Here is a 26,872-nt window from a genome sequence, read left to right as displayed (position 1 = left end):
ATACTCCCTAACACCATACACAAAAATAAACTCAAAATGGATTAGAGACCTAAATATAAGACTGGACACTATCAAACTCTTAGAGGAAAACATAGGAAGAACACTCTTTGACATAAATCACAGCAAGATCTTTTTTGATCCACCTCCTAGAGTAATGGAAATAAAAACAAAAATAAACAAATGGGACCTAATGAAACTTCAAAGCTTTTGCACAGCAAAGGAAACCATAAACAAGACGAAAAGACAACCCTCAGAATGGGAGAAAATATTTGCAAATGAATCAACGGACAAAGGATTAATCTCCAAAATATATAAACAGCTCATTCAGCTCAATATCAAAGAAACAAACACCCCAATCCAAAAATGGGCAGAAGACCTAAATAGACATTTCTCCAAAGAAGACATACAGATGGCCACGAAGCACATGAAAAGATGCTCAACATCACTAATTATTAGAGAAATGCAAATCAAAACTACAATGAGGTATCACCTCACTCCTGTTAGAATGGGCATCATCAGAAAATCTACAAACAACAAATGCTGGAGAGGGTGTGGTGAAAAGGGAACCCTCTTGCACTGTTGGTGGGAATGTAAATTGATACAGCCACTATGGAGAACAATATGGAGGTTCCTTAAAAAACTAAAAATAGAATTACCATATGACCCAGCAATCCCACTACTGGGCATATACCCAGAGAAAACCGTAATTCAAAAAGACACATGCACCCGAATGTTCATTGCAGCACTATTTACAATAGCCAGGTCATGGAAGCAACCTAAATGCCCATCAACAGACGAATGGATAAAGAAGATGTGGTACATATATACAATGGAATATTACTCAGCCATAAAAAGGAACGAAATTGAGTCATTTGTTGAGACGTGGATGGATCTAGAGACTGTCATACAGAGTGAAGTAAGTCAGAAAGAGAAAAACAAATATCGTCTATTAATGCATGTATGCGGAACCTAGAAAAATGGTACAGATGAGCCAGTTTGCAGGGCAGAAGTTGAGACACAGATGTAGAGAATGGACATATGGACACCAAGGGGGGAAAACTGCGGTGAGGTGGGGATGGTGGTGTGCTGAATTGGGCGATTGGGATTGACATGTATACACTGATGTGTATAAAACTGATGCCTAATAAGAACCTGCAGTATAAAAAAACAAACAACTAATACTAAACTTTCATTGGGTTATTTGTATGGAAACATGTTAATATAAATGTTTCAGACATTACATGAAATTTCTAAAAATCTTATATTTGTATTTGTATGGAAATATGTATGGAAATATGTTAATATAAATGTTTCAGACATTACATGAAATTTCTAAAAATCATATTTGTATTTGTATGGAAATATGTATGGAAATATGTTAATATAAATGTTTCAGACATTACATGAAATTTCTAAAAATCTTAAAAAAAAAAAAAAAAAAAAAAAAAAAATTCTGGAATCCATTATTTAACTGGTGGCTTTCTTCAACCAGTTTGTCCAAATTGGAGATTTTACTGTAGTGTATTTGGGGACAGAGGCTCATTTCCAGTCAGCTTCTAATTTCTAACTCATTACCGTCTGCCCTTTTGTTAAGATATTACTTTTCAGTCGTGTAGATAACAATCCAATTAGCTATTGTGAAATGAAATGGCATGAGGAAGAGATAAAGGCAGTAAATTCACTTAGGCTTTTTGTGTTACTGCTACAGCAATTGCATAAGAAACCATTTTAAATTCCAGGTCCCAAACCAAAATGTGAATCCCCTTGCAATGACTTTATAAATTAAAAAAAAAAAAAAAAAAATCACTCGCCTAAGACTTCATAAGAGAAAAAAATATCATCAGAGAGAAAGCAGCCAAAGTACTCTTCCTTCTGAATGAATTTTAAAACATTCAAAAGTGTGTTAAAAAAAAAAAAAAAAAAGTCTGGGGTATTAGAAGCCCTTTGGATACTTTGAAATTATGAAGCACACAAAAACATTCTTTTGGTCGCTGAGATCACTCCTCAAGTACTACGTGTTTAATTGCTCGGCACAGGCCATTTAATAATGGAAAATCTGAATTCCTGGCAGTAGGTGTTAATCATTAACAGTGACAGGCCTTCGTACAGTGGTTCAAAGACAGGTGCACGCACCCGATGCACAGAGACAGACACACAGAGATAAGAAGCCAGGAATCTGGGGAGGAACCGGTATCTATGGCGGCTACAGTTTACTGAATAACACAGAGCACGGTCAAGTCACTGACCGTTAATTCCAAGCCGGACGCCGCCTACCTTCAGCAATCAGTGAACAAGAAAGGGAGATAGAGCACGTCTACCGTGCTTTTGACTCCATCAAAAAAGATGCAATTAGAAACCTTGGGGGGGGGGGGGGAAAGGACTATATATTCTTTCATCGTAAATCAAAGGCTCACAAGATACCATAAATGCTGTACTTCAAAAAGCACTGCACAGAAATCACGTAAAAAGAAAAAGTAAAGATACCACTAGAGAGAAAGTGAATCCAAAGAACAATAAGGAAACTACTTCTAAGACTTCAAAATGGAGAAAGAGGAGACATCCATTCTTGAAGCATGTTTTTGATTTTTACACCACATATGATAAGAATTAACTCACTGAATGTGCCTCTATCCTACAGTTTCATAAATAATTATCAAGAATTAAAAATAAGAGTTTAAAATAATAATAGTTATTAATAACATTGCTTCCACACTTAAAATTCTGTGATTTCAAGTTTTATCCTTCCTCCAAGTCCTCTCTCATTCCCAAATGTTTTTACTTCTGTTATTAAACATCTAATTTTAGAATTCCTGAAAACCATTTGGGGAGGTGTATCAAAACAAAACAAAACAAAAACCAGACTCTTTCCTCTGTCATTTTAAGTCAACGAAATGTATTAAAGTATCTAAAAAACATACGAATAATATCACTGATAGTAATCCTTCAAAGAACTGCAGGATTTAAAAAGTAACGCGCTCAGTCCTTTTCCAGTATGACTACGGCTCAGAGCCCCGTTTCCCAAACGCCCGGGGCCGGGGATGGGGAGGGCGGTGCTGCCGGGAGGCTGCCCGGCTTCCAGCAAAGCCACCGCTTCCTCTGCTGTCAGGCTAGGACCGTGAGTGCCTGTGAAGCGGCACGCAGGCTCTGAGCCCCGGGGGGGCCTCACTCGTGCAAGCCCACACCAGCCCGAGGCACCGAGACAGCATCTCTGTGACGCGTCACGGTGGGAGGCGCTGGCAGGTCGGTCTTGGTCAGCAAGTGGCAGAGCCCCAAGCCCATCGAGATGGCCTGGCTGGAGCCCTCGGTCTGAACCACTTCTCTAGACTGCTGGAGAGTCCGGCATTCCGCTGAAGACGTAATATAACGGGGGGGCAGGGCCGGCCACAGGTTTGTAGACGTCCATACAGTCACCCCTGCGGTCTGCCTGAATTCCTGGAGGGCAGGGAGCAGAACAGCCGCAGCTGAGTCCACTGCGCCGTGGACCACCGGCTCAGCTCCGAGCGCTGGCAAGTTGTTGACTCCGAGACCAGATAGATCTTCATCCCTGGAGCATTCAGCCGAGAGGTCCCCCCTACTTCTGGTTGTTCTGAAAACCCCCTGAAACACAGTTCCTCCCTCCCCTGCTGGAAGGTCCTGCCAGCACCGAGGACAGCCCTGCGCTCCCCGCCCCTTTCTGTGTTCACTTCTCTTCTCTGTCGGCTCAGATGTGCCGTCTCCTCCCCCGCCTTCCTGGCCGGCCGCCCACCTGGGGAAGCTCTTTAAAACATGGTGCCTATAATCAAACGGGATGCTCAGGATATGATCTGAACAGACTCAAATGGGACTGACTATTTCTTATTATATGAGCTCTACGTACTTATCAGTGGGGTCAGGGTCTAAGGTTGCATTTGCCAGTTTTGAATTTTTAAACCCACAAAATACTGAAAAAACTAAGGAAGAGAGTGAATTACCTATAAGTCTGCTATTTGAAAAATATGGCTTACCAGAAAAAAGAAAGAAAAAAAAGGATTTTAGCAGCTCACAGATTTCTCCCTAACCTTTATTTTTAATTTTAATAAGTTAAAATTATGAAATACTTAAACTATACTACGATTAGAGAGAATAGCATATACCCATGCACTTACTATCAATATCTAACAGATGCGAAATTTTTACCATATCTGCTTCGGGTCTGTTAAAGTCCTAGGCGCATCGTATCTAATCCCATCCCCTCCTCTTCAGAGCCGCTGTGCTTCAGTTGGTTTGTATGCTTCCCCTGTCTATACTTTCAGTCTTTTTGTACATTTGAATAGTATTATTGTTCTTTTTTTTAAGTACTTGATCCATCACTACCATTTTCTTTTTTTTTTTAATTAATTAACTTATTTATTTATTTATTTTGGCTGCGTTGGGTCTTGGTTGCTGCGTGCGGGCTTTCTCTAGTTGTGGCGAGCGGGGGCTACTCTTCGTTGTGGTGCGCGGGCTTCTCATTGCGGTGGCTTCTCTTGTTGTGGAGCACGGGCTCTAGGCACACAGGCTTCAGTAGTTGTGGCACGTGGGCTTCAGTAGTTGTGGCTCGCGGGCTCTAGAGCGCAGGCTCAGTAGTCGTGGAGCACAGGCCTAGTTGCTCCGCGGCATGTGGGATCTTCCCGGACCAGGGCTCAAACCCGTGTCCCCTGTGTTGGCAGGCGGATTCTTAACCGCTGCGCCACCAGGGAAGTCCCTGAATAGTACTGTTTTATGTGGTTTTATAAATTTACACAATGTGATTATCCTTCTGCAACTGCTTTTTCTGCCCAGTATTATGCCTGAGACTTACTCATGTTGAAACATACAGCTGGAGTTTATTCATCTTAAGTACTGTACAGATTTCCACTATATGAATATACAATAGTTTAGGCACCTATTCCCCTATTAATGGATATTGGGGTTGTTTCCAGTTTTTCACTATTACAAACAATACTTAAGAGTGAATAACCTTAATTTCCTTGTGCATACCTGTGGGAGTTTCTCAAGATATATAACCAGAAGTTAAACAGCTGAGTCGTCTGCCTCTTTTATAGCATAAGACTCAAAGAAGGATTCATGGCATTTATCCACTTTTAAATTCCCTTTTCACTTAAAAATGTTCACAATAAAATAATAATTGCTAATATCTCTTACCTATTAACATACATATTAGGAACATGTTAAGAAACTTTACTTAGGTATGTATTGTATTTACTGAATGTCTACCATGGGTCAAGTACTTTGTTCAGTGCTGTGGATGAACACAACCAAGAATGAAACAGTATAGTTCCTGAACTTAACTAGCAGAAAAGGCAGACCAAGGACACATAAAGACGCAGATAATAATAAAGTATGACTCAGTGTGGGCATGATAAGGGAGGTGCAGGACACTGTGACACACTTTACGTGGTACAAGAGGATAAGGGAAGGGAGCTCTGGGAGCCTGAGAATGAAGAAGCAGCAACTGTGAGGAGGGGATAAAAGCCAGGGCGGGGACGGAGGAAAGAATATACACAAAGGCCAAAAGTCAGGAGGGTGGCGTTAAGGGAACTTGAAGGAATTCAGTCTGGCTGGAGAAAAAGTGAGGTTAAATACGGAAGGGCGAGGAAGTTCACGAGGAAAAGGAATTGGCCACTGAAGTGAGGCGGGTCTGATTTGCGTTTTAGAAGGCTCACTGGTTAGGGGAGCGAGGCTGGATGCAAGCCCCCGGGTAGGATGCTGCTGCAGTACTGCAGGTGATGAGTGGGGACAACAGGGCTCAGGGGAGTGAATTACCACTGAAGGTCTCTGTCACAGAGAAGACCACATCTTCAAGACCTTTGAGACTGGGTACCTAAGAGAACAGTAATCTCATTACTACACGAAGGAAGCAGAAGGAGGGAAGGCAGAGGGGTAGTGAGGAGGAGGCCCTGACTTCCGTGGCTGGTTGGAAAGTGTTGCCAAGATAGTACATCAAGCTCCTTTTTAAAACTTGTCAACAAGATCCAAATCCCTAGCCTGGCCGTCAAGGACCACGCGAGGATACACAGACTGCCATATCCATCTGCGTATCCCAGCGCTCTAACACGCTTCCCAGCACACAGCAGACGTTTAATATGTTTGCTGGAAGGAAATTCTAACATTGAAACTCAGAAAACTTTCCCCCAAGACAAGCTCTTAAACTGTATTTTTTTTCCAGTGAACAATTTGCCCTTTGGGGAGTACCTATGACATACCTTTTATTCATTCCCAATTCAGCCTGATAACAGTAGAAGTAAGCTGCTCACAGATAGAATTTGGGCATATGATATCTTGGCTTCATGCATAGAAGTGTATACGCTAGCTCAAGAAATGTTTATGCATATGTATTCAAACCACATCTTTTCATTCCCTCTTTTGCCCTTTCCTCTGCCCTTAGGTTGGCTATAGGCCTTCAGTATTACAGTCAATGTGAAAGTCTAGTGACATAAAGGAGAGCCATACTACGTAAGTCAAGGTAATTTAACATGGGAGAAGGACTCAGCTATGTCATAATCCCATGTTTCCATGACATACACTGGAATAAGCAAATGGACTCTTTATTTAGAAAAGCACTACTGCCTACTGAAAAAGAATTCTATTTTAGAATCACAAATATATGAGGTATAAAAATTCCTTCCTGGACAATTACATGGCTTTGTAAAGGTTATCAATAACCTGCAATGTTGTATTTTAGCCCAGACATTTGTTGCCAAGTACAAGAGAAGAATTTAACTTACTGAACGACTATATACCTCAGACAACCGGAATAAACCTTGGGTCATCAAAATGCTCAAGCATTACAAGACTATCTTTTAAGAAGTAAGTACTGCCTGATACTTACTTCCTATGCGTGAAGCATAGCACCAGGCCCTGAACTTGGGGACTGCAGTGACCGCTGACAGTCAGCTGTCACCAGGAACTCACTTTACAACTACCCGCCTTCCAATTAGGTGTGTTTCTGCTTCTCCTACCTCACACTTTGTATGTGGTTAATATAGATGCAGCTTCAGCACGTTTAACATTCAGGTTTATTGTTTTTCTTCTTCTTAAAATACATAAACCAACCAGAGCTTCACTCATCATATTAAGAAATTCAAAAATTACACAACTTCCCAGCTTCTCCAACAAAGCAATGCCTTGGCGATAAAAGGGCGGTGGGGGGGGGGGGGAAGGAGGAGGGACTGGCATAAAAGAAGCTTTAAAAGACCTAACTAAAAACATGAAGCCCTCATTTAAATTCTGATTGGCACCAACCAACTGGAAGAAGACATCTTTGAGGCAAACTGTGACATTTGGGTATGGAGTATCACACGGTATCAAGGAATTACTTATTTTTTTAAGATAATAATGGCAAGAAAGATATTTTAAAAATTCCTACCAGTTAGAGATGCATATTGAAGCATTTAAAGGTAAAATGACGAGAGTCTAGGTTTTAAGTTAAAATACTGCAGTTAAAAAAAATGATAACGGGAAAAAGAAATGAACAAAATGACAAAATACTGACAATTATTGAAGCTGGTAAATGCATACTAAGGGTTTAGTATGCCACTCTCTCTCCTTTTTAAAACATTTTTTTACGTTTGAAAATTCCTCTAATTAAAGTTTGTTTGTTTTCCAATTATATGTTTTGAGTATAGTTCTGTTTCGTTTTGTTTTGCCTGGAAGGAAAGAATCAACAAGGCTGAAAATATTTTAACATAATGCTGACAGTGGTTCTTGACTCAAGTTTTCCACAATCTCCACAAGTGTGAGCACATTTTGCAATTAATATATATCACTCACCTTTTCCTTTGTTCTCAACTCATCAAACATTTGTTGAATTTCCAGCTTCCAGTCATCTTGCATGGAATGAAAAGATTCTTGAGGCATCTCAGTCATAACTGCCTTTTCAATTGCAGTCAATTGTTCAAGAATTAAGGCAAATGATGGACGAATATGAGGGTCCTGTTGCCAGCATTCTAAAATAAACAAGAATCACAGCAAGTCCATTTCTCAGTGTAGTTCAGATTATCAGCCCATGATGACTGTGTCTGCTGAAGATTTTAAACATCAATTGATAATGATTTTGCAAATTTTATTTTATACAGTGTCCGTGTCAGCAGCCTGTGTAATAATTACTATTAGACGAGGCTCTTGTATTCTGCATCGTTTGACATTAGTATGTGGATGTGTGTTTTCTCTGCCTTACCATGTACCATGAACACTGTCCGCCTAAGCTGCCCTGGCCACATGACTTACAGATACAGAGTTCTATAACTCAACCCAAGAAAACCAAAGTCTCTAAAATGTTACAGTCACAAGAGAGGTTCTAAGAAATAGTCTAATAAGTAAGGTAACTTGCTGCTTACAAAAAGAGTTACTTAACAATTTTTAAAAGATAAGATCAAAATGGATAAGGTCATGGCAAAACCATGCCAGTTAAGACTGTGAAACATTTTTGATCATTAGGTAGAATTAAAAATAGCACATATGGAACCAATTCAATATTGTCATTGAACTCTGCTAGTGTATTTGATGAAAAGTTTATTACCATTCAACTGAATTTTGTATAAATGAGTCACTATTAAAGTGGATTGTTCTTAAGTTACTTAGTTCATCAAAACTTTACCTGACATCTTAGATCAAAGACATGGTTTCTGATTCTTAAAATAGTATAATCTAAAATCGATTGAAAATTAGAATCACAGAAAATACCTTTTTGGTTAAAAAAATATACAGATATTCTAATGAGCAATTCCCCTCCCCCCTATAGACACACAAAAACAGAGATGCCCAAATACCTTTCATGAGCTTGGCAAACGGCTCAGGGCAGGTGGAAGGAATGGGCAAAGTGAGCTTATTGACTGCCACCCCATAGGCCACAGCAAGACCGTCAATGCCACGATAGGGGACCTCTCCCGTGAGCAGTTCCCATAGCACCACTCCGTAGCTGGAAAGCAGAGTTTTCATAAAGTTAAACGGGGTCTTTTCCTCATGACACAGTTGGTGGGAGAAACGTTATCAGTGCCTTCATCCAGCTCCTAATGAGAATCTTCTCTTCCAACAAAGCCCATATGGACCCTTATCCCAACATGAGGGGCGGGTTCTTCGAGTTAACATTCCAAACACATGCAAATACACTCCTTCCCGAAATCGGTTATGCCTTCATTACAGGACCTGAAACTACTTAACAGATAGGAAAGCTTAGGAGCAGTACACGACTGAATTAAACAGGGTCCAGAAGCAGGACACACTTGAAGAGCAATGTGGTTGCTCTGACGTTTGTCTTTCCGTCTCATTTTTTCCACACCTATTGAGGGTCTTCAGGACACTGAAGATTCCAGCCCCATATGACTCACCACAGGACTGAAGTCGAATCATGCTAACTACTTTTTTTTTTTTTTAAGATTTTTTGATGTGGACCATTTTTAAAGTCCTTATTGAGTTTGTTACAGTATTGCTTCTGTTTTATGTTTTGGTTTTTTGGCCTCGAGGCATGTGGGAATCTTAGCTCCGCGACCAGGGATCGAACCTGCATTGGAAGGCCAAGTCTTAACCACCGGACTGCCAGGGAAGTCCCATGCTAACTGTTTTAAAATAGGTTTTTGAAATTGTTTCTTTCTGCCTCTCCCTTTATATCTAGGAGATGTGTTACTAATGTTTCCACCTAATGCCTAATAGTAAGGGACAAAGTAATCCTGTGGGTTTTCCTGAGCCTGCTGGGAGGACATAACAGGTCTTCTTTGTAATGGAGGAAGGTGAAATGAAAGGAGAATAAACAAAGAACAACTGCAGCTGCCATGCTCTCCAAAGCATCAGCAGATGTGATGCAGGTTCACTGCTGCTTCAGTTTGAGGGCAAATGAAATTACACACAAGAACGAGAAAACACACAGTAGAAGGATCTCTAAGTGAACTTTTAAAATGAAGCTAAAGGACCAAATTTCAGTATACACCTATACTAGAGCCTCTCAGACACCCCAGTTCAAGGCAGTACAGAGGAGCACAGAAATAAGCCTCGTACATCATATACATTTATTCTCTCCTACAAAACCAGTCAGAACCTTAGGTTTCCTTTATCTTCATCAAAACACAAAGTGCACTCAAATTATCTTTTGACGTAAAGCATCAGTCACTCCTGACACTCACCTGACTTTAAATTAAAACACATAAGCATATAAGGAACAGTCATATTTGCTTTATTTTTAAGTTCTATTAACATAATTAGTATGGTCCTATTTACTTTTCTGATCTTTTAAAACTTCATTCGCTTTAAGTTAAAAAAAGTTTGAAATTTAAAGAAGTAACTTAATTCTCATTTCTTCTGTTTGCTGCTTATACATAATATCTGAGCATAGTTTTAAAGACAGCAGACAGAAGGCAGTAAGATATGCCTAAGGAAAGGCAAAGCAGCTCAGAATAACACCAAGAAACCAAAAAAACCCACATCATTTAAATTTGCTTTGGAACTGATTTGAGTCTCATCTGATTATCTCCCGATCTTAAGAGATGTGGGGATTCACAGCGTCACAGATACAATAAGCCCTCCATGAAGAAGACCTGGCCTGCAACGAGCGCCTCTGGAGCCCAGGTGGTCATCCTGGCCAAGATCACTTCATTTTCAGACCTCTCCACTAGTGCCTAATGGACGCTACACTATATACTGAAAACATTCAGAAAAGGAAGGCAGAAACAACAGAACGTGCCCTGAATTCAAAGGGGCCTCAGGGATCCTTCCCACTGACGTTCCACGGCCCTAAGCAGGGGCGGTTCCATCCTGAGGCCCCTGAGCCCGGGGCTCCCTCTCCAGCAGAGGGCGTAGCAGGGCATCACTGAAAGACAACTGGACCTAGAGGCAGCACACCTGAGGCAGCACACCTGAGGCTGAGCTGTGGGACCACTACTACCTGTTGCCTATGTCTCCACTCACACGGCCTTGAAGCTGATCTTGAATCATTGATAAAGTATCAGTGACATTTCCTCTGCCATCTCAAAGCACTGTTTTATGTTTTGTTAAAAAAGGAATACATAATGCAGTACCTGTAAATTATATAATGCTGTAACTATTAGCAATTAATGTGCAACCAGGATTTTTCAAAGGCTATCTGCTTAGTTTCTTGAAAATTATCTATGTTATGGTGCATTAGCAAGACACATTCTTAATTTCAAGAGTAAGTAAACTGAACTCATAGATCAATCAATAAAAATCATCTCAGTGCAGGGGACCAAAAAATTATTAGAATAGCTGAAAATTGAATAAATTCAGAGAAGCTTCCTTGCTATTCTCATTAGCAAATAACAAAATTAAAACCAACAATAATAACAGAACTTTGCCTCTTGGAAGTTTCAGAGAATGGATAATTCAGGATAGGTCATTTTTCCAGAGAGAGGTATTCTGGTAAAAACCAATGTGAAAAAAAGGGAGCTATTCCGATGGGACAATTTTTAAAGTGTAATGCATATTTTTCTGCTCTCTGAAACTGGGTGGGATATAGTATAAAAAGCCCTCTCCTGGGGACTTCCCTGGTGGTGCAGTGTTTAAGAATCCGCCTGCCAATGCAGGGGACACGGGTTTGAGCCCTGGTCCGGGAAGATCCCACATGCCACAGAACGACTAAGCCCGTGCTCCACGACTACTGAGCCTGCGCTCTAGAGCCCGCAAGCCACAGCTACTGAGCCCGCGTGCCACAACTCCTGAGCCTGAGCTCTAGAGCCCACGAGCCACAACTACTGAAGCCCGTGTGCCTAGGGCCCGTGCTCCTCAACTGCAATGAGAAGCCTGCGCACCGCAATGAAGAGTAGCCCCCGCTCGCCGCAACTAGAGAAAGCCCACGCACAGCAACGAAGACCCAACGCAGCCAAAAATAAATAAATAAATTTATTAAAAAAAAAAAAAAAAGCCCTCTTCTGAGAATACAAGTAGCCTAATGATTAAGGGCTGTGGTAGCAGGAAAATGGCTCTTAGGCCAGGGACCAGAGTCTGCTACTCACTAGTTTTACAACCCTGAGGAAATTTCTAAACCTCTCGGTGCCTTGGGTACGTACTCTGTGAAACTGGGGTAATCACGGGAGACACTGTTAAAGTTCAATGACAGCATCTGTCAAAGTTACCTCGTAGGGTAGTAACTGGTATGGAGGAAGTGGGGCGAGAGAGGATGATCACCGAATACACCAGTATATATAGCAGCCCACAGCACCACAGACCAGGGCCATGCTTCCTGAATGCAATTATTTCTATGGGAATATTATGAAGGAGGTTCTAAAGCAAAGGCATGTGCAGTTCAGAGGGACAGCCTTCCCTGCCTTCTGCATCCTGACGTCTAGGACTCTGCTGTGCTTTAATATATCCATGCATTCTGGAGATGTGTGTGGACGTCTGGCTCCACAACCAGGTGGTTCTGGAGGCCAGTAGATTCCAGTCCTTTTCATAGCGTTTCATGCTTTCATTTGCTCCTGCCGCCCACTCTGTTCTCAGCTGCCTTTTTTTTTTTTTTTTTAAACCAGCTTAGCACCCCTCTCCCCTCTTCTGCTTAGATGCTTCTACTGAAAATCAGATAACCGAGCTCATATAATCGAGAAATAGAAATGAACAGACTTTGAGGGAAGACCTCTCCATGAGTGTTTGGACGTCAAGACCCATATTTTGGCTGATTTTAGAAATCTTTTTTTTCTTACTTTTGATTCTACGTTTACAGCAGGTGAGGTCACTCTAAAGCACTGATATAGATTGTACAGCGTTTGTATAGCTTATAATTACATAGTTTATTTTAAAAGGCACACATAGTAAAATGGTTACAGTCTTAATTATTCCGAATATAAAATTGATTTATATTCTATTAGTCTTCAGAGTCTTGAAGTATAATTTCTTAAAATAATCACCTATTTCGCTTAAGTATTTTGGCATTACATGGTTAGAAAATTATTGTGATTAAGTCAAGGAAAACACATCTAACATTTTATAAAGACACATGTGCTCAGTCTCCACCAGCAGAGTATAAGTCATTAAGTAAGGGGTGAGGCTCAAGCTTCTGTGTTTTTCAAAACAGCCTTAAGACACTATAGAGCCCCTGGCACAGGTGATAAATTTCTTAACAGTCATAAGTAGAACAATTAAATTAGAAGCCTGTATTTATACACTGCTGGTGGGAATGAGAACTGGTGGAAAACAGTCTGGCAGTTCCTCAAATGATTAACCATATAATTACCATGCGGCCCAGCAATTTCACTCCCAGGTAGAAACCCAACAGAAATGAAAACTCATGTCCTCACAAAAACTTCTTCATAAATGTTCAGAGCAGCATTATTCAGAATTAGCCAAAAAGTGGAAACAACCCACATGCCATCGACTGATAAACGAATAAGCAAAATGTGGTATTATCCACCCAATGGAATATTATTCCACAATAAATAAGAATGAAATTCTGATACATTCTATGACATGAACCTTGAAAATATGCTAATTGAAAAGCCAGTCGCAGAGGACCGCATATTATTTGATTCCATTTAAATGAAATGTCCAGAATAAGCAAATCTAAAGATACAAAATGTAGATGAGTGATTGCCTTGGCTGGGAGGGATGGAGTGTTGGGGTGATGGCTGAGGGGTATAGGGTTTCTTCTTTGGATTATGAAAATGTTTTAAACTGACTGTGCTGATGAAGGTAAAAGCCATGGAACTGTAGAGTTTAAATGGGTGAATTGTACGACGTGTGAATTGTATCTCAATAAAGCCGTTAAAAAAACAACAAAAGAAAAATCCTGGAATCTTAATACTAGTCACACAGCATTTTATGAGCATTAAATGAAGGCAAGTAAGCTCCTGGTGCATTGTAACTATAAACAGAGTGACTTTTCTCTGTTGTTCTGGTATGGATGGTGTCTTTACCCCCTAATGAGACACAGCCGAATGGAAAATCCAGCTAACCTGGGATTCCATTTTAGTTCAGCTCTCCATCCTCAAACCAGAAGCTTTAATCTTTAGATAATGCAATCCATAAAATGAAGGAGGTGATCTAAATTTTTTTCTCAAACCCCTTCCATGCTAATATTCTGTCTGTGAGTCATGAGGAATCAAAATTTTTGCTTAAAGTGAAATTTACGTTTATTTACCAACAGGCCTTACAAAACGGCATTACTGTTTACTCAAGTTATAACCAGTTTTAATCAAACCTCAGATTTAACAAGTTTCTCTTATCAAATGGAAGTCATAGGACAATCAAAATCTCAAGTTACCCATTCTGTTGTGATTACAACAATCTTGATCAAAACCACAAAACCTTCTTCAAAAAGGCCCATACAGATCTTCCTCAACTTACAATGCAGTTACGTCTGGATAAATCCTTCGTAAGTTGAAAATATCATAAGCTGAAAATGTATTTAATGCACCTAAACTACTGAAGCTTAGCCTGGTCTTTCTTAAAAGTGCTCAGAACACTTACATTAGCCTACAGTTGGGCAAAATCATCTAACACAAAGCCTATTTTATAATAAAGTGTTGAATATCTCATGGAATTGATTGCATACGATACCAAAAGTGAACAACAGAATGGCTGTCTGGGTCCAAAATGGTTGTAAGCGTATCAGTTGTTTCTCCTCGTGATGGCGGGCCTCACCGGGAGCTGCAGCTCACTGCCTCTGCCCAGCCTCACAAGACAGGACTGGACCACGTGTCACTAGCCTGGGAAAAATCCCAATGCCACATCCCAAGTACGGTTTCTAGAGAGTGCATATTGCTTTTGTGCCACTGTAACGTCAAAAAAAACCTGTTAAGTCAAACCACTGCAAACTGGGGACCATCCGTACCTACTGGTTATGCTCAGAATTACTGAATATTTGGGGACTCATTTAAAGGAGGTGTAGCAATCAGTTTCTGCAGACACCTGCAAAAACAAAATGCGTGGTGCTTACTCACCTCCAGATGTCGCTTCCCTTGGAGAACAAAGAGGACTTGATGACTTCCGGGGCCATCCAGGCATAGGTGCCTGCTGCGCTCATCCTGGTGGTCCTGTGCCACTCTCTCGCTAACCCAAAGTCTGTAATCTTCAACGTCTTATTGCAGACGTCATCATGCTCTATCTTCTCCAGTAGCAATACTAGCGAAGAAAATCAAAGGTGGAATACTTTCATATTTTTATAATTTTTCAGTTACAATTTTTCTTTGGCTTTTAAAACACAATCTTCACTGCAGTTGGCAGAGTACTGAGAATGAACCTGCATTTTACCATTTTATCTTACTTACATCTTGTTTTTCATAACCTTCAGTGGGTCGTTGGTGCCTAAAGTTACAAGTTTAAAAAAAATCCACAGACACAGTACAGCTTTAGCACTCTTTATGAGAAAGTAAATGATTTCTAGGGGCAAGAAACATTTACTGAGATATCACAGGTAGAATCAGAAGTCTGTGAAAGTTTACCTGATAGGAAGAAAATATTTACATTGTTTTTCTTCCAAGAAATTAGGTCCTGATCTAAATGCAGAGTCTTTTCTACTGAATGTTTCGGAGAATACTGCAAATAGATGGCGTATTACCATAAATCATTATTATTGAAGATTATCTTATGTTAAATTTGCAAGTTGCTTATAGATAGGTTAACTCATGAAGATATTTTATGAGATATGATTGCTTTACCAAAGACTGAAATACAGCAAAAAGTAAAAACTTCAGAGAAACATTATCCAGTTGCTGGTTTCCCCAGCCCCCAGTCTCCTGACAAAATACAGAATGCACAAGAGCAGCTTTCAGGAACCGAGCTGATGCCGGGACTGTCCTGAACTCTCTGTGCAGCCGGAGCTAAAACAACCGAGCTTCCCATCACTGCCCACCTGCCCCGCCCTTGCCGGTGCCTTGGTTTCCTCTCTCCCCTGGTTGACTTCTCTGCCTATAACCAAGCAGAAATGTCTCCCCGGTTTTCCACGAGGCTCTAATGCAGCTCCATATCCACGCTCCTCCTTCCCATTTGCTACAAAAGGAATGGTTTAAACCTACTGTTTTTTCTAACTTATCTCCTCACTCCTTCCCTAAAACCCAGCCTTCCAACCTGCAGCCCAGTTGTTCTAGTTCAACCGAATGCCCCGCAGATGGCCCGTCTCCACTTCCCTGCCACCACGTGACTTCTGGCTTCACTGTCCCAAACGTGAATTACAATCGTTCTCACTGGAGTGGGTGCTGTCCCTCTCTCCTCTCTCACCCACCCCGAGCAAGATTCATCTTCCTATAGTGTCGTGGCATCCTTTTATTTTTTTAAACCTCTCATGAATAAACTACCGATACATGTCACAACAGGGATGAATCTGAAAACCATTCCACTGAGAAAGAAGCCACACATGAGCGGTTATGTACTATGATCCCTTATGACATCCTGGAAGAGGGACAGAAATCAGACCAGCGGTTTCTGGAGGCTGAGGGGAAAGGTCTGGCGGCAGCGCTACACGGGAGAGTTTTTCCAGGTGATGCAAATTCTCTCTTGGTGGTGGTGGTTACGGGATTATATACATTTGTCAAAGCTCATCAAACTGAACGCCCTCAGGGGGTGAATTTTTATATAAATTATACCTCAATAAACCTGCATTAAAAAAAAAAATTCTGGGCTTCCTTGGTGGCGCAGTGGTTGAGAATCTGCCTGCCAATGCAGGGGACGCGGGTTCGAGCCCTGGTCTGGGAAGATCCCACGTGCCGCGGAGCAACTGGACCCGTGAGCCACAACTACAGAGCCTGCGCGTCTGGAGCCTGTGCTCCGCAACAACAGAGGCCGCGACAGTGAGACGCCTGCGCACCGCGATGAAGAGTGGCCCCCGCTTGCCGCAACTAGAGAAAGCCCTCGCACAGAAACGAAGACCCAACACAGCCAAGGATAAATAAATAAATTAATAAATTTATTTAAAAAAAAAAAAAACATTCCACGGTTCCCCATAACTCAGGGAGAAGGTCCACACTCCAAAACCTGGGCAATCACAGCCCCTAGATTCGCACAGCAACCTACGCTTCAAACTACGCCCCGTGCCTCTACGCGCGAGCTTGCTCTGCTCAAGGCAGGCCGGCTGCTCATCCAGCCCAGATGATTCCTGCTCAGCGACACCTTCCAAATAACCGCAAGCCGGGGACCATCACCTCCTCCACACTCCCGTGAGCTCTGTGTTTCTGTGACAGTCCTACGAGGCACCAAGTACCAGACTGTGTGCTTTCATCAGACTCCTCCACTGCTGTTAGCTCTGAGACAGTGAGTATGTAAGTGTGCAACAGGGAGCGTACAAGTGAGGGAGAGAGAGTGTGTGTGTGTGGGTGGTGAGATGGCAGGGAGAGGAAGACAATGGTGAGAAACTCGTGCAATTCACGCTCACCCGCGCGCACCCACTCTGTGTCTGGTTCAGCGCAGGTGCTTAGTGTCTGCAGATGAAATTAAGAAAAGGGGCCCATTCTTATGTTTGTCCTTTGCCCGTGCCACTTCCCATCTAATAGAAATAAGAACCAAGTCCTAAGGGTCACTAGCCATCGTCGGTATTCACTATATTCCTTGTACTTTACAAGTGCTATTTCATTCAATCCTCGCAAAAATCCCAAGAGATAGGTCTTCATTATCAGAGGATAATCAGTACTGAAAAAAACTCAGCAACACTGAATCCAATTGAACAGTAATCCAAACTTCAGAATTCATAGAATATATGTCTGTGGGGGGGGGGGGGGAGGAGAGTTGTTATTCAGGTTTCACCTTGAAAAATAACAGAAAAATCAGTTTATTTTATTCTTTATTTAACAACATTTTTGTCATCGTTGCAACTGTGCACTAACTCTTAGAAGGACAAAAACGAACAAGTGTGGGAGGTTTCTTAGACTAAATCATCCAGACAAAATTGGAGACTAGCATAAGACGCTCTTCACGTTTGATCTGCGGAATGTGATCTTATGGGGGACCACTTGCCCAAATGTTATAGGAATAATGAGCGTTGACTGAGCACATTCTGTCTGTCAGGTACACTTACAGGTATCTTAATCAGATAATCCCCACCACAATGCTATAGGTGGATATCATTAATCATCTGTACTTGACAGATAAGGAAACTGGGACACAGAGATGTTGAGTAATCCATCCAAGGTCACGCAGCTGAGGAGCAGTGCCACTCAAGCAGTCTGACCCCTGGGCCCATGGTCCTAACTACTGCCTGCATTGCTCAGTTGACAGCTTTTTATCAATTTTTCACAAGCGATTTCTTTATCCTTCGGAAATCTCTCTGTATAGCAGGTGCCCATTCTCCTCCTTTCTGATTTCCTGCCGTTGGATAGTCATCATCTGATCTAAGTAGAGGCGCTGTGGCATAGCGATGGAAGCATGCACTCACTCCAGGGCCAGACTGCTCGGTTTGGACTCTGTGCTTCTGCTTCCTTGCCTGTCATGGGACTTATGACAGCACATACATCATAATGTTGTAGAGAGGAGGAAATGAATACATGTAAAGTGCTCAGAACAAGGGCTGAGACGCAGTAAGCATTTCGAAAGGGTGACACATACATATACCCACACACACCTTTTATTGATGGGTTTGAACGTGTGTTTAGCAAACCTTCAAAATCACTTTCACGGATGTCAGGAAATCCTATCACTTTGCAAGGCCTGAAAATTTCACTTTGCAATAGATTCACATTCGTATCACCAATTTAGACAGTCGCAGAAGTCACAGAGTTAATGCAACTGGAGAGAAGCAACATGAGACAGCTGAGTGGGGACTTATTATATAAGTCGCCAATACTGAATAAATACTGTTGTGTTGTGATATTCCTTTCCCCAAGCGATCTTCTAACTGTAAGATCTGGAGAGGAAGCACCTCCTTCTATCCCCCAATCACCTAACGCAGTACCTTCTACATCAAATGGCCAATGGAATAGTTTCTATTAACGATCATTATCGCCAGTTCTAATAAGATTATTGCCTACCATTTATTAATCCTCTTCTATATAGAGTTGTTTCCACTCACATAATATCTCATTGGATCCTCATGCCATTGTATGAAATGGAAATTACAGTCTCCAGTTCACAGTTCAGAAATGTTATCCCAGATCATACGGCTACAATACAGGGCCACGCTTCAGATCCCATCTGCATGACTATCTTTCCAGCCTTCTGTGCTACATATAAAGCTATCAGTTATAAAAAGGGGGCAGAACAACCAGAAATTTCATTTTGCTAATTTTTGAATTTTCCTTCCTTCCATTCAGTTTAAGGAATATTTATTTCTCAGTCCTGATTCCTCATGAATATCCAGAAAAATAAATATCGAATCCTTTAAAACCCTATATACTTAAGCCACAGAAACAAAAAATAACAGGTAGATTAATTATCAGATTAATTATAGATTAATCATCAGCTGTATTACATTTTTCCGCCTTATAATACATACTGATTTCACTTTTAAACAATGATATCCTTACCACCAAAAAAGACTCCCAATTAATGATCAAGATGGCCTGCAGTTCTATAAAACTTTGTTTTCCAAGACACTTTCACATACATTATCTCCTCCTTCTGAAAAACATCCAAATTAGGAAGGCATGAGGAAGCACTGATTAAAATGGGCATTAAAACCATGCTATGTCCCCAGGCCCCAAGTAAGAACTAAAAGCGAAATATTTTAAATTGATCGCATTTCCCAAGCAATGCCATGGCAGAATGCAGTATTAGCAGCCTTTGCATGGCGGGCTTTAAAACACCTGCCCTCACCCCGGAGTCCAAAGTTTCCATGGGAGCTTTCAACTAACAGAAAACAAGTTAAAATAACACTCTGAACGTCAAAAGTTTAGAGTTCCATGAAAGGCCCATTGTTCTGGATTCTATTTCAGAGGTGTTCAGCAGAATTCCTCAAATTCCTTATCTTTGGGGCAAAGTGACCGAAACCAGAAATAGCCAGTGTCCCGACAGGTCACGTGACCAGGCACCTGGCCAGGTTTCAGCCGAGCAGGCTGGCGGTGCTTCCGCCTCCTGACCTCACCAGGAAGAGGACCTCCGGGAAGGACCATGCACAGAGGGGCACATCCACCCTCTGGGCCACAGAAATGGTCAATTCTCGTTAGCGACCCAGCGACCAGTGTTTCAGCCCCCGGCTTGTGCCACGTCCGTAAAGATTTTTGACCCCCGTTAGCCCCATTCTTTAACAATCAGCCTCTACAACTTGTGTTCTGTCTACTTATTCAACCATGAGGCACTCGATTTTTTCCGGCTCCTTTGAAGTTTCACTTTGGAATTTTCCGAATTATAGTATATAATGTGTATTTTTAAAAGCAATTACAATGTGTCCATTCTATTTCCTCAACATTTATGGGAGTGCTGGTCCAAATTCCATTTGAGACAAATAGGTTCATTTTAATTAACCTTTAACTAGGAATATGTTATCCAAAAAAAAAAAAAGGTCGTAAGAAAGAAATCAGTTGAGAAAAGCAGCAATGTGAAAGAATATACTAACAAAACACCCGAGTCTCAGTCTAAGACAGGAAGGTTACTCCGTGAATTTCAACTCTGAAAACAATCAACCATTCATTTACAGGGGAAAAAAATGGTAACTGTCTGAGTTTACCAAAGAGCACCGATTTTCCTCCCATTTCTTCCGTCTATTCCCGCACCTACACCACTCGATCGCTCACCAGTCTCTGGAGGCCTTCGTCCTGATCTTCAAGTCCCTTCTCAACCTCGGTCTCCAGGATCTTTTCAGCTCTTCCCGGACTCTCCGAAAGAAACCCTACAACTCTACGATTCTGTGCATTAAAAGCCACTTCTAAGAAACTCGGCATTGCATCCGTGTCTCTGAGCTCCTGGCGCCTGCTGCGTGGACCGCCTTCCCCTGGCATCCTCCGCAAAGCCACACCTGGCCTCCAATTCCCACGGAAGCCACCGGGCACCAGCCCTGGATTCGCTGCACGGCAGCACTGACTGTGAGACGGCCTGCAAGTCCGCTGGCCTTTGGAATCTCATTTTCTCCTTCTAGTAGAAACAAAACAAAACAAACAACAGAAAACAAAATGTGCAGCTCTGTCACTGTCTCCCTGTTCCAATATTATATGAGCCTGTGAATATCAACACCGTGTCCCCCTGGGTGCCTTCCTCATAACCTCACTAGAAGTTCTCTGCATTTCTAACGCACTTAAAGCTGTGCCACTCCCATTACTACACTTAAACACTGCCTTATCTCACTTGTGGGTCTCGCCTCTCTAACTAAATTGTAAGCAACTGCAGGAAAGAATTTGCACCCAATTAATATTTGTTTAATATTGGTTTATTTCTACTGCACAGCATCTACCAGTTTTATATACTCAATAAATAGCTGTTACATGAGTGAGTGACTACTGTAAGGGGAAGAACGAGAAGGAAGAAGATGAATTAGTGTAGCCTTTTCATGTCAAGTCAGCTGCTGATTATAGAAAACCAGCTCACCTGTGCCCTCCTCAAACAGTACAGACTGTTTTAGAAATAATGATAACAAAGCAGTTATCTGGATATTGATCCATCAGCAGCGACTGACACAGCTGATCATTCTTCCCTGGATCACGTTCTTCTCTGGTTCCCAAGCATCACAACATTCCCTCGTTTTCACTCTTCTAGCTGCTCCTTCTTCTGGTTCCTCCCTGTCTCCGGGGCCTCTAATCGATGGTGACTCTCCAGGACTCGGTCCCTGACCTCTGGTCTTTCCTATGAGCTCTCAGTCCCCAGATAATCTCAGCCAATCTCAGGGCTTTCGTGCCACAGACAAGCTGCCAACTCCCAAGTGATCGCCTCCACCCTGGTTCTCCGTCTGTTCTCAAAACTGCAGCCGTGTGATCTGCTACAATGGCGCTCAGAGCCCGGGCCTCAGCCCAAACCTCTCCAGTGGCTGACGAGACCCTGTGTGGTCTGACTCCCTTCTCCCTGGTGCCCCGTGATTCCCTTTCATGATTCTCCTGTCACACCGGCCTCCTGCTCTGGGGAGCAATTTCCCTTCCCTCTATGAGGGTTTGTTTCCCCAGATGACCCACTTTCCCACTTCTTCAGGTTTTGCTTCCTTTTCTGGAAGGCCTTCCTTAGCCATACACTCTAAGCCTTCAACCGCTCACCCCAACATTTTCACCCTCCTTTTCAACTTTTAGTTTTTCTACTGGGCACTTACCACCCTCCACCATACTACACTTTTCACCATTTACCCTTTACTGTCCATGTTGCCCACTGGCATGTAAATTCCACGAGGGGAGGAATTTGCTTCTGCTTTGCTCACCACTGACCACCCAGAGCCTGGAGTGTCCCTGGCACGTAGCACACAGTCACCAAATAACTGTGATGTGAATGAGTGAGTCAGCTCGCTAAACACAAGGAGAGAGACTTCTGCAAAGTCCAGAGAGACGCGGTCAGCTAAAACACAGCTTCACATCGCTCTTAACACCAAAAGCAAACGCTGCGGTACAGACCTTTTCATGGACACACACAGCACACAGTTTTAATGAGAAAACTTCTTACATTTCATTGTGTGAAAATCTAGCTCTCTATTTCTGTCAGTGGAGTATTTTCAATATTTTGTCAAGGTATGGAACAAAGTAAACTGATGGGGGAGCAATCTTCCACAATATGCTACATTAACATATTAGTAAACAGAAAGTAATATAGTTGATATTATGGTCAATATTTACAGAAAACCTGAAACAAAACAACTCCTGAAAGTCAATTAAGCCAACAATCACTCAAACGTCCTATATGCAATCAAGATACTTCCCCCAAATGGCAAGTGATTTTGCTCTTTTTCAAAGAGCGTAAAAAAATGTCCTAGTAATGAATTCTGGTAGTGAAACAGTTACAACGGTAACTTAGTACCTCCTGCCTTCTCCCTGACCCTCAACTTATCAACCCAAGTTACAAGTAGACCTGCCAAAGCATGCAGATGGCAGTACTCCCTAAAGGAACAAAGCTCAGGACTGTTTCCTTGTACCACTGTCTGGCCTGGATCAAGTGAGTCAGCTGAACTAAGAAGACCCTCACACCCAACCAAGATGAATAAATGTTTGACAACATGGCACTATATTTTGCAGAATGAATAATAATAAAGTCCTTGGGTTACAAAGAATTGTAGAAAACTTTTAGGTATCACGGGGTTCACACACACACAAATTAGGAAACATTTAAAGCCCTCAGAGAGCTTCCAAACCGTATGTAAAAATGAGTATAGTCACCAGCTTACATTTAGGTTGCATCTTACAGTTTATTAAATACTTTGATAAATACCAGGGGTCAGCAAACTATATCTTATGGGCCAAACGGGAGACTTGAAGAGTTGCAAAAGAGACTAGATAGTCTGCAAAGCAATCATATTTATCATCTGGACCTGCAGGGGAAAGTGTGCTGATGCCAGGAGTACACTATCTCACTGATCCTCACATCACCCTATTCAGAAAGTCGGGGCCCATGAGCCCATGGCGGGAGAGTAGTAGAGTCAGAGCCCAAATCTTAGATGCCACAATAGCACCATTTGTCCCCCCAGGTCAGTGGGACAAATGCTTGGATAATCCTTTCCCCAGAGACACAAGCCCCGAATAAGCCACCCATACCCTCACTTAGTGCCTACTGTGACCCAGCCATCCAATGTCACCAGACAGTTCACTGGATTTGGGATACAGTCTGCGGCCATGGTGGAATTTCTATACCAACCCAGAGAACCATGAGAAGGGACCCACACATCTGGTCCCTTGGACAGCAGCTTCCAAACTTGGCTCTGCACCTGAATCACCCAAAAGCTTTTTAAAAAAATATCCTGCTGCATCCCAAGCTCAGGATGGACTGATGGATGGATAGGGTGAGGTTTGTATTAAACCAACTTAGTAAAACATTAATGGTAGAATCTAGGTGGTGAGTACAGAAGTGTTTACTTAAAAGTCCCTTCAACTCTGTATATGCCAAGATTTTGATAACAAAATGTTAGAAAAAAATTCATTGCTTATTCCCAACTAAGGCAACCAAATCAGAATATCCAAAAGTGAGACAGGGAATTTTATTTTCAGAAGTTTATGGGGAGCTTTTGATGCTACATTAGGTGTGGAAGCAACTACTCTGGAGTGCCATTCCCCTCTGCAGAACTGGCCATCTAGCCTAGGGGTTCTCAAAGTATGGTCCAGGGACCCTGAGCAGCCCTAAGGTGGCGACAGATTAAATGCAGAAGCAGATGTGAATGTTCATCTGTCTTCCTTCATGTCATCAAAGTGAGCTTCAAAAGAGTAAAGCAATGCCACTCTCTTCACTAAATTTGTTTTGGAAAATAAGGGTTTCCCCCTACATTAACATGTAACGGATCTATTGTTACTTTTATATTAAATATCTTTAGATTTATCATTTTAAATTTCTAATATGGTAAATATCAGTAGCTAGAACCCACATCAACAAAAGCTCTTTGGGGTTCTGATAACAAACATCTGAGAACTGGTAACCAAGGCACTCTATGAAGAAGATAAAAGCTCAAGTTCTGGGATTAGAGGCCCTGGATTCAATTCTCTGACAAGTGGAGTGACCCTGATCAAGTCAATTAATCCCTGGCTTCAGTTTCTTCATCTGTAAAATGGGGATACTTAAAGTACCTACCTCAAAAGGTCGCTGTGAGGAATAAATGAGGATAAAGTTTGGACAATACCCAGCATCTAGTAAGCATTAAATAAATGTCAGCTATTGTTTCTGTTACGACTATTATTTACTTAAAGCAGTATTTGAAGAAGATGAATTTTTAAAGATAACGGAATTCATACTGATTCGGAGTCAGTTGTACAAATTTGTTTCAGGCTCCAAAATAAAACCAGCATAGTTCGCCCAGCCTCACCAGGAACCCTTCTTCTGCCCCCTAAAATTCCTTCATTCCACCTTTTGGGAGCCCTTCAAGTAGCACAGAGGGTTTGGAGACAGTCACACTGAAATTTGGAGTTAAAATCATCAGCCTGACATGGTAAATCTGGTCATTATTTTCTAACTCTGGTGAATCAGAGGAAGAAAGTACCCTAAATTCGCTCATTAAACAAATAGTGATTATAAAAACTAGGCTCTGGTCATAAATGAGAAATAATTTATGCCAAACCAATGTCCAAGTATTTTATTTTCTATTTCTGCCCTGATAGCCTATGACAGATACAGTCATAAAGCAAATGATCCCAAGCTTATATGTTTTTCTTTGTAGATGTTTGTCTTACAGCAGATCAGAGCACTTTCCTCCTCAGAACTGTCAATGGCTCGCTTTTGCTGTTAGACAGTCCACACCTCTCAGCGTGGCATTCAAGCCCATGCTGTCTGGCCACTTGTTAAACGCCTGTCTCCTTCCCAACAAAAGCCTGTCTTCCTTTCATTCTAGCCACACCTGACTCCTAACTGTTCCCTAAAAAAGCCACCTACTTTCATGCGGAATTTACCCAATTGCCTAGGAAGGGATAAAAAAAAAAATTAAATAGATTTTCCCTGCAGGATTCCTGACAGTATCAGAAGTCAAGACTTTCAGGCTCAAGGAGATTATAACACTTGCCCAAGGTCACACAGCTTGCAGAGGACGACACCAATATTCAAACCCAGGTCTGACTTCAAAGCCAAGGCTCCTTCTGGTTCTGCACTATTCTGGAAAAGTTCAACCCTCACAGGCTAGTGTGGGAAAGCAGGAATTACAGACGGCCTTCTGAAACGATGGAGACTTCCCCTCTCCTCTTTCCATTCGCATACTTTAATACACTTGACAATGACTACAAAATGATCAGAGATGTACAGTGAAAAGTGAGCATAATCCGGCACTAAATTACTGCCCCTCCTTTCAACTATAAAAAATGAAAAGTGGATTATTTATTTTTTAATATGCAAGCATAAAAATGGTAGGGGAAGATGTGGTGACCTGTTCTGATTGCTCTTCTTCCAAAAATACATCTTTAGCCAATTCTGTTTCACAAGCTGATTAGCTCTCTGTCACCACAGGGCTCTTTGGACTGATCTCCCTTGACCCTTGGAATAGGAAGAGGCTGTGGTATGAAGCTGCACAGACAGGAGAAGGGAGAAGACGCATTTCTCTTAACTGATAATAGCGTAATTAATAGCTCCCCCAGATCACTCTTATGAGCTTTTTAAGAACCTTATTTGGAGATCACATTGGCTATAATTTTCTCAAATAGTTCCTTTATTAATACTGCACTAATGAGAGAAGCTAAAACAGAATTTAGATTCCTTTTGTAGTTTGTTCTAGCAAAAGCTCTAAACTGCATTTCATAAGAAATATAACTATGTCTATTTATAGACTGCAGATGTCCTTGTAGATAATTATATAGATAATAATTATTCCCAGAGGGCTAACCCAAAAAATTGGGATAAAAAGATGCTTAATCACTGAAATAAAAAGTACACAAATAAGCAGCTACCAAAGTCTCTGGCTCAGTTTGTCATGGAACGTTTATTTTCTGCTTTAAAAAAAAAAAAAAAGGTAGAACACAGTAAGCAACATTAGTAAGAAAGGAACCATAAATCATGCCATGCAATTTTCTTTCAGTCCTGAACTACACCAGAATAAACAAAACACTTAAGACTAAATTCTAATCATTCAAACCCTCCTCAGCAATTCACATACCGTACCATTTTCTTTTCACTCTGTCCTGGTAACTTCCCTGAAAACCACTTCCATTGCTACTGCCCCTCAGTCAAATCAGTGTCTTCTCTGGCCTGGAGAACCTCCCCAGCCTTCACTCAGGCCAATTACCAGTCCATTCTCCAGAGTGTCCAGGGTAATCCTGGAGACACAGAAATCCGATCACGCCCCTCCTCTGCACAAAACGCTCCAAGGCTTTGGACGGCGCTCAGAGTGGAGTGTCCACATGGAACACGGCCTGCAAGCCACCAACCGCTGCTCCACTCTCTGCCCCAACCGTCCCGCCTTCTCCCCAGTCCTCCAGCAAGTGAGGTT

General features: G+C 41.8%; 1 protein-coding gene across 8 annotated transcripts in view; it reads right to left on the bottom strand.

Moving 5' to 3' along the window:
• Positions 1-26,872, bottom strand: part of MAP3K21 (mitogen-activated protein kinase kinase kinase 21) — a 139,004-nt gene that overhangs the window by 107,773 nt on the left and 4,359 nt on the right. For all 8 annotated transcript variants that reach the window (XR_009498073.1, XR_009498074.1, XR_009498075.1 and 5 more), the window contains exons 2-4: positions 14,877-15,057; positions 8,769-8,917; positions 7,771-7,946 (exon numbers count right to left, since the gene is read on the bottom strand). Coding sequence is in view for 4 of the 8 variants with exons in the window: in XM_059900893.1 (XP_059756876.1) it covers positions 7,771-7,946; positions 8,769-8,917; positions 14,877-15,057 (506 nt within the window). In the remaining 4 variants the exon portion in view is untranslated. The remainder of the gene's footprint in view (positions 1-7,770; positions 7,947-8,768; positions 8,918-14,876; positions 15,058-26,872) is intronic.

This window comes from Balaenoptera ricei, chromosome 16 (genome assembly GCF_028023285.1).
Source record: "Balaenoptera ricei isolate mBalRic1 chromosome 16, mBalRic1.hap2, whole genome shotgun sequence".
NCBI lineage: Eukaryota > Metazoa > Chordata > Mammalia > Artiodactyla > Balaenopteridae > Balaenoptera > Balaenoptera ricei.
The sequence above is the reverse complement of the archived record's forward strand: the minus strand, read 5'-3'. Positions and strand labels throughout refer to the sequence as shown.